At 34.9% G+C, this 8900-nt stretch overlaps 1 protein-coding gene across 1 annotated transcript; it reads left to right on the plus strand.

Moving 5' to 3' along the window:
• The first annotated feature begins 2826 nt into the window (after positions 1 to 2826).
• Positions 2827 to 3999, plus strand: LOC134234988 (acetylcholine receptor subunit beta-like). Its single transcript, XM_062717061.1, has one exon. The coding sequence runs from the start codon at positions 2827 to 2829 to the stop codon at positions 3997 to 3999; it is 1173 nt and encodes a 390-aa protein (XP_062573045.1).
• The last annotated feature ends 4901 nt before the right edge of the window (positions 4000 to 8900 follow it).

The following is an 8900-nucleotide window of genomic DNA, read 5'->3' on the forward strand; positions in this document are numbered from 1 at the left end:
TTTGGCCCTGTTGCTCTTGATCGGAGAAATTTTGTGACATATTTTTAATGATTAACTTCGCAAAACCTTTGATCACCTATGATTGTTGTTTTTCAATCGGGCTAAAAAATAACATGACAGCATGTTTCACAATGTAACTATCTAATAAACTTTGCATCTCTGAAAGTGTCATTAAATTTTCTTCAGCGTTATCAAAGAATTTGAAGAAAAAAAATGGTTACCCCAACGTTATTTTGAAAAATAAAAGTGGTCATAGTTTGCTAGGGGAAATTTCTGAAATCTTTTAGATCCAAACGTTTTAAAATACAGTAGGACGTACAAACTGAAGCTTTAATTGTTAAAAAGATTCTGTGAGACTTATTAAAATTTATTTAATGGTGTAGGAGCTACATGTAGGAGTTGCATATAAAAATTGAGTATCTCCATGTTGTAAAAAGAATGGCAGTGTCTGTTTTTCTACTTGAAACCCTAAGTATATAACGCAGCATTCGGCCTCGATTCCGATACAGATATCGTCACTTCCGTTTCTCACAGGACAAACTTAGGAAAAACAAACACACACACAAACAAGAGTGTTAATATATCCCCTCCTACTCCGTTGCGAGGGGATAAAAAATGTTAAGTAACTATTTTAAAGACAGACTGGGCATGCCCCACATCGTAAAGGACAAAATAGGCTAAGAAGCCTTTTCTGGCCCCTGGTTTGGGGTGTATTTTAGAATGATATAAATAGGGGATATCTATATTTTGTGATTTGATTTTGGATTTATACAACGAGTTGGAATTGAGTATATTCGTGAAGCTTGTCATTTTAACGAGTGGGATAAAGCCAATATCAAATCACACAATTATAGAGCTAAACATAGAGCACAAGATTGCCAATTTACAAAATATATATACAGCTGTATTATATACACTAGTATCAAATGTATCTTGTGTATTAAACTCTCAGATGGGCAAACTAGTGTTCTACATGTATGCCTTCAGAAATGCAAAGTATCTGAAAGGTGACAAATTTCCACCAGAATTGAGAAAATTAGGATAAAATGTCCTACTTCTGCACTCTCTAAGTTTTGTGTCCCCTGTAAGCTTTGAATAAAAATAAGTGTTGGTTTTAAAACAAGCATCATTTCAAATTCTTCACTACAAACTTTGATGATTTTAACTGTGTTCTGATTTTGCAGGTGTCATAACAGTATTTCACTTGAGGTTCACGTCAAATCATGGCTGACGCAAAATAATCTCTGAATCTCCCCTTCCGATTCGATGTTGAAAAGCAACATGTTAGATTCCTGTATTGACCAAGTTTATTAAAATTTAGGGCGTGTTGATTTTTCTTTATACTGTACTGGGGAGTGATTAGGCCCTGGACTAGATTTTCAAGCACCTGCTCGACTTAGACCGAAAAAGACTTGCGTGCCTTGCTGATTGGCTATATATTTTTGGTACTAAAATTTTATAAAGAATTGTTTTTACAACATCTGAAAAGGAAACTTCTCAGAAGTTTGTTTTCAATAATTACATCTGCTCAAACTTGCGCATTTTTGATAAGAATATATAACAGAATTTAATACTGTTGAGCAACCTAACATCATAGCGGGTGTAAAGGGCCATACCTTGGCCTTTATTAATTTTTAAAAAAACGCTGCATTATAATATGTGCTTTCAAAGATATAGCAATTGAAATGGATGTAATCTTGTCAGACTAGAATGAAATTTGAGATTCATTGAATATATCTCTCTTGAACAGTTTTGACCTACATTGACTTCAAACCGAAATCGTTTGGCTAAGTATATGTATTGTGCAATTTTCAAAGCTTTGCAAAATAGTAAAACGGATTTAAGTCCTTGTGAAGATCTTTAAAATCATTTAAATAATCTAAGTAAGTTGGAAAAGGCCAGTTTTTTTGACAAGAAGGTAAGAAGATTTTATTAAAATGGAATAATGGAAAAAAAACTTTTGCTGAAATATCATTATTTCATTTTCAAAAATTAACGAATTAATTAAAACTTTTTTTTCCTTTGAGGTTTGTGTGATGATGGTGAGATATGCATTTATCTAAGTTACAATGATTTGCTGCGATTTTATCATTATTTTATGAAATAGGATTTTAGGAACAAAATAAAATCTATACTATCTTGATATACAGCTCCGTGCGCTTTTCAAGCTCACATGGTTTCTCGCACAAATAAAGGTCTTATTCTTCTTGTAAAAATTGTAAAAATTAACATAATTGAGCTTAAGCACGACGACATGTCTCTTAGTTGTATTACACATATGTCAAGGGTAAAATTATTATCGGAAGTTTCCAAAGTGGATATACATGTAATAATTACCTTGGTTTTATAAAATGGAGAGAAAAGTCTATCCAATGCACACATGATGATTTTATGATCATTAGTTCACAACAGTGTTGGGTTAAGCTGTTTAGATCTTTGTTAAGATAATCTTGAAATCATTTAAATATGCTTCAGAAGGAAGAAAATATTAAAATAACAAAAAGGTACTAAGAAAATTGGAAAATAAAAATAAAAGATTGAATTGTGAAAAAATGCCCCTATGCTAGAAAAACATAATTTTTATCACTTTCTATGACAAAAGAATATCCATCCGCGCTTTGTATAGGTAAATGGCTTCAAGTAACATAAGTTATTGTTATGTGTGAATTTAAGACACTTATTCCTGTATAAATTTTAATGTTTTTGATCCCTAATCAGACATAGATTATAGATTAAATATCATTTTTGCACTGTGACTAAATTCATGGTCTGCACTATTTTCTGTGATGTCTATTGATACACTATTTCAAATTTTCAGAAAACACGATGTATGTCAGTGTCAAAGTTTTCATTGCCGTGATGGCATTATGGACCCCCGTTTCAACATCAAAAGCTACACTTCGTAGGCAACTTCTTCAGAATTATACAAAGGAGCTTCCACCAAATGATACGAAAACTGTTGTAAACTTGCATTTCAGTGCTTTTAACATAATAGATTTTGATGACAAGGACGGTAAATTTTCCGTAAGTGGATATCTTGAAGTGTCCTGGGAAGATGCTAGAATTGCAGAGAATTGGGCCTCTTCATTGGTATTGCAAAATGAAAATGTTTCAATGTACTTTAAAGAATCAGAAGTCTGGACTCCAGAAATTCGTCAGATGAATCCATTCAGTAGATTTGATTATGAAAAAATGGTCGAGGAAACAGTAATGTTTCAAAGAAACGGATCGGCATTGATGATAAAAATGGATGTTTTTACCACGGAATGCAAAACAGACTTTTTTTATTTTCCATTTGACTCACAAAAATGCTCAATAGATATTGCGGTTTGGGGATATTTTATGGAAGAAATTGTCTTAAAAGCTCGCAAAAACAATGTCGGCAAGGAACTTTACGAGGAAAACAACGTTTGGAATATGACAGGGACCAACATAAGTATTGACAGTATTCCAGATCTTGGGACTAATGAGGTCTTCAAAGTTTCAAAGGCTACGATCGAATTTAAGATAAAACGTTACTCATCATATTATGTGTATTTTCTGATTGTTCCATTTATTCTGATGCAGTTTCTTCAAGCATTTGTATTTTGGATGCCTTGGGATTGTGGTGAAAGAGTCAGTTTTTCTGTAACAGTTCTTCTTGCTATGGCTGTTTATCTCACGATCGTCACTGAGCACATTCCAAAATCATCGTCATCTCGCCTCTCATTTTTGGGGATCAAGATGGTTATGGATCTTTGCATATCGGCTTATATCCAACTTTTTGTAATTGTCAATAACGTGATCTACAGTAGGAGTCGTCATTCAGAGCAGAATGCTAGTAAAGATTCTGAGAACTCTAAAGTCACTAGTATCAGTCCTAATATAGATTTAAATCGTGAAGAGAACATTGACTGGATAGCTCGCGGAATGAAAATGGATAATTCATGCTTTACTCTTTCACTTATATTCACATCATTTTCTATGTTTTTTCCTATGGTTATATTTATTTTGTCATAATTTGACGAAAAGTAAAAGTTCCTGTAAAATGAACCCCTTTTTCAATATTTAATAAATATTTTGTGATCAGATTGACGTCAGCTGGGTCATTAAAATTAGGTTAGAACATGCTTTGCAAAACAGCTTTTGTGCTTTTGTGTTTTTTATGTAGATACAAAGTAACACTTATGCATTTCTAAAAGATATCTTCGTGAACTATTTTGCACAAGGTCTCAGAGGCAGAGATAGAGAGATATAAATCATTTGTTTTTGTCGGTGTGACTTGCAATATATTGTAAGATCTTCATAAATATTTATAGAAAGAACACAATTTTAGATTTACTCGTGTCACACAATTGATTTGAATAAAACTATAATCGTTCTTGACCAGAAATTAAGCCCTAGAAACTTTGATGTATGATCTCCATAATTATTTTACACTTCTAGAATCTGAAGATGATTTGCCATTACCATACATGAGTATCATTTCAAACAAATCGGGCTGAAATCCTACATGTGCTATTCATTTTATGGTAATCATTGAATATTTCAATTGACACACTTACTCATTCATTTCCAGGCTAGTTGGTGCAATGCATTTCTTGTATTGTTTCAGAAAAATGATTAACAAAGAGCACCAACTATGGGAACTTATTGTTTATACAGCTATATTAAAGAAAGGGAACTTTGGATTCTTTTTCTGAAAAAAAAGATTAAGGACCTAGGATATATTAAAAAGTTATAGAAATTTGTTAAACATTACAGATTTTATTTCAATCAATACGCGAAATAATTACGAAATTCTCATCAAAACCAAAAGCAGCCATCGCCCATGTGGCACAGTTGTTAGAACGTTTACATAAAAATCAAGGAGAAAGGATTGCTTCTTTTGTAGCGAGCTTGAATCACTTCCAATGGAAGTGGAGACTGGACTTTCGAATAAGTCTATATAAATCAATATTTTTGTGGTTCTTTGGCTAATTATCATGATTTTAATTCATCTTGTTTTTTTTTTCTATAAAATCTGAAAAAAACTTTAATAAACGCTCTAAAGACTCTGATCCTAAATGACTAATTATTGTAACAAATCCAATGTGCCAGAAAAGATTATGTACTATAACTTCTAGATGGTCTTCACAAGACCCACACTTCTTGTTTTGATGTCCACTACAGTACATAAATATATATCTTTTTTCAGTTTTCCAGAAAGCACAATGTTTGTCATTGATAAAATTTTGATCATCATGATGACATTATGTCCTTCTACGTCATCATTATATTCCAATCCTTCCACCGACTTTCTCCAAAACTACACAAAGAATTCACCACCAAACAGCACGATGACTGTTGTCAACATATCATTCAATGCCTTTCATTTAACAGAGTTTGATGACATGAACGGTAAATTTTCAGTTAGTTGATACTTAGAAACGTCCTTGATAGATTCAAGAATTGCCACGATCTGGGATTCCTCGTGGGCCCTTGAAACGGTGTATTTCAAGGAATCAGAAGTTTGGACTCCAGAAATTCGTCAGTTGAATCACTAAAGTAGATTTGACCTTGAGAAAATGGTGGATGAAACAGTAATTTTTTACAGAGACGGTTCTGCATTTATGATGAAAATGGATATATTTACTTGTACTGCAAAACAGACTTCTTCGCTTTTCCATTGGACACACAGAATTGTTCGATAGTGGCAATGGAGTTCTTAATTGGAGAAATAGTCTTACAAGCATCTGAAAGTAAAGTCAGCACAAATTTTTACGAGGAAAAAAAGATTGGAAATTAGAAAACACTAAAATCAGTGTTGACAACGTTGATTATTTCGGAAAGAATGAAACTTTCAAGATTTTCAACACTAAGATTGAGTTTCAGATACAACGTCAACCGTCCTATCACGTGTGTTTTCTAATCTTTCTCCTTACTCTGATGCAATTCCTTCAAACACTGGTATTTTGGATGCCTTGGGATTGTGGTGAAAGGTCCAGTTTTTCGGTTACAATTCTTCTTTCGATAGCAATTTACATTACCTTAGTCGCTGAGCACATTCCGAAATCAACAGACACTAATTACACATATATGGGAATGAAGGTGATTTTTGATCTTCTTATGGTAGGCTTTGTCCAGTTTTGTGTAGTCGTTATTCACCGTGTCTACAGTAAAGTTATAAAAGTCTGTGGAGTCTGTTGCGTCTGCAAAGTCCTCAAGGTAGACTATGAAGACACCAATACTACTTCTGACGAGGATCAAGATCATAAACAAAACACTGTCGACGCAGTCAGGATGCATTTGGGAAAGAAAATTGACAAATACTGTTATAGGGTGACACTTACTTTCACTTTATTTTCTTTGATATATTCTTTTGGCGTGTTTATTTCCACAAGAGTATAAAACATGCTTTAAAAGTTCTTGAAAACTCGAAAACCAAAAAGATTGCAGTTTTGGTTTATACGTTGGTACTTTCTAGAGCTGTTTAAAAAGTTCGTGAACAACTGCGATTATATATTTTTTTTTAGAAATGCTTTTACTGCAAACATGTGCCAAATAGCAGTCATATATAAACCATGATTTAGTAAAAGAAAAGAAAACAATATTTTATTAATGTTACTTGTGTAACAACAAACTGCAAGGCTGACAGAAAACCAATTTTATAATAATCAAAATTATTTGATGAATATCAAATAGTACAAATTAATTTAGGTTGGCTTAGGTGTTATTACGAAATATGTTTGGTACAAGTTAACCACCATTCATTTCGGTCTCAAACATCGAACGAGCTATCCATCCCTTGTTAACCGGAACTTTCTAGAATCTTCTGGAACATCCAAGCATCGTGGCCAGATCAATATAGACGGAAAGAAAAAGGATAATCCGTCCTCATCAAACTTGCTTACAGCATCATGCCCCCAGTAAGAGATAAAAGAACAGTTGCCAATATACGGCGCAGAGATGATATCGGGTCAGCAGCCAGAGGTAAAGGTAGGTAGAAACGTCCCCGCACGGAGGCGCAAACACAGCGTCCCTCGCAGGACCCTCTCCCTCTCCCACCTCCTGCAGAGCCGACCCTGTCGGGCCATGAGACGCATACAAGTACTGGTACCGGAGAAGAATCAGAGTTACCCGGTGAGTCTCAGATCACATTACACGATAATGTACAACATGTGCAAAATAACCCAGTATGTCAGCTCAGTTTTGTTGATACTTTAGGAGCCCATATTCCTAATAAACTAAAAAATAAGATTTGGGAAGGTCAGTTTATCGATTTGTCATCGCTCCTTAAATCAGCTGCAGAATTAGAGTATTTCGATTCGCAGGGCGACCTGCAGATTAGGAATGGCACCTTATATGTTGCTAACCCTAAGAAAAACACTTTTTTACCCATAGAGAAATGGACCTCAGCATTTCTGATTTTTACTAGCATTATGTTAGAAAAGTTTAGTTCTAAAGCTCAGGATTTGTTAAAATATATCAGAGACATTCGGCTGGCAGCAAGTAGGTCCAGTACTTGGTACAAGTATGACGAGCAGTTTCGTCTACGCAAAGCCCTTTCACCTAATACTCCATGGGGGGAAGTTAATTCTGAATACTGGCTTATGTATGTATCAGCTGGAAATACACACACAAGTTATAGTCAGCAAGTTACAAGCATGCAAAATACTCCCTCAAATAAAGTACCATTAGGCAAACAAACTGGGGGTTGCTGTTTTGTTTACAATGCTGGTAAACCCTGTCCTTTTTTCCCCAGATGCAGGTATAACCACATGTGTAGCCAGTGCGGAGGAAAACACCCTCAAGTTAAGTGCTCAAAACAATCGCTCAGTTTACTCACTAGGACAGACACCTGTAAAAACTAGCCCATTGGCAAAACATTTGGAAGGCTATAAACATGCCAAATTTTTACTTCAGGGTTTTACTTTTGGTTTTAGGCTACAATATCAAGGCCAACGGGGGGCAAGAGAATGCAGAAATCTCAGTAGTTTATATGAAAATTTGTCAATAGCTAAAAATAAAATCAGTAAAGAGGTAGCGCTACAACGAGTAGCAGGGCCATTTCCAAACCCGCCTTTTGTTTGTTTACAAGTTTCCCCATTAGGTTTAGTCCCCAAGAAGGACGGTGATATGCGTTTAATTCATCACCTCTCATATCCAGAAGGAAGTTCTATCAATGATTTTATTGACCCTATGGCCTGCTCTGTTAACTATGCAAGCATTGATGAGGCAGCCGATATTATAGCTTCTTTGGGAACTGACACATTATTGGCTAAATCTGACATAAAATCTGCTTTCCGCCTTATCCCCATATCACCAGCTGATTTTGACCTCTTGGGGTTTAAATCTCAAGGTCAATATTATTTCGACAAAATGCTACCCTTTGGGTCTTCCATAAGTTGTTCATTGTGGGAGAAATTTGCATCATTCCTACATTGGCTTACAAAACAACATTCGGGCAATGCTCATATTATTCACTACTTAGATGATTTTCTTTTTTGTGGCCCCAAGTCTTCCGCGGTTTGCGCAAATACATTGCAACATTTTAGAACCCTTTGCTCAGATTTAGGCATACCAATAGCTGAGGACAAGACTGTAGAACCAACCAATGACTACTTAGTTTTCCTAGGCATTAGATTTAACACTTGCAACATGACCATGTCACTACCTACAGATAAGAAAACATCAATACAGTGTTGCAGGCTAAAAAGGTCACACTTAAACAAATGCAGTCACTATTGGGACTTCTAAACTTTGCTTGCAAAGTGGTAGCGCCAGGTCGAGCATTCTGCAGACGCCTCATTAATTCTACCATTGGCATCAAAAAACAACACCACAAAATCAGAATAACACAATATCAAACTTGACCTACTCGTATGGACAACTTTTTTGAAAGACTACAACGGAGTATCAGTTATTAACACCCCACTGGT

This window comes from Saccostrea cucullata, unplaced genomic scaffold, assembly GCF_032062105.1.
Source record: "Saccostrea cucullata isolate Sc308-1 unplaced genomic scaffold, CSIRO_AGI_Scuc_v1 ctg7768, whole genome shotgun sequence".
Lineage (NCBI taxonomy): Eukaryota > Metazoa > Mollusca > Bivalvia > Ostreida > Ostreidae > Saccostrea > Saccostrea cuccullata.

Bases quoted from the DNA above. Each gene is read 5' to 3' on its own strand.
- LOC134234988 (XM_062717061.1), top strand. From the start codon at position 2,827: ATGTATGTCAGTGTCAAAGTTTTCATTGCCGTGATGGCATTATGGACC.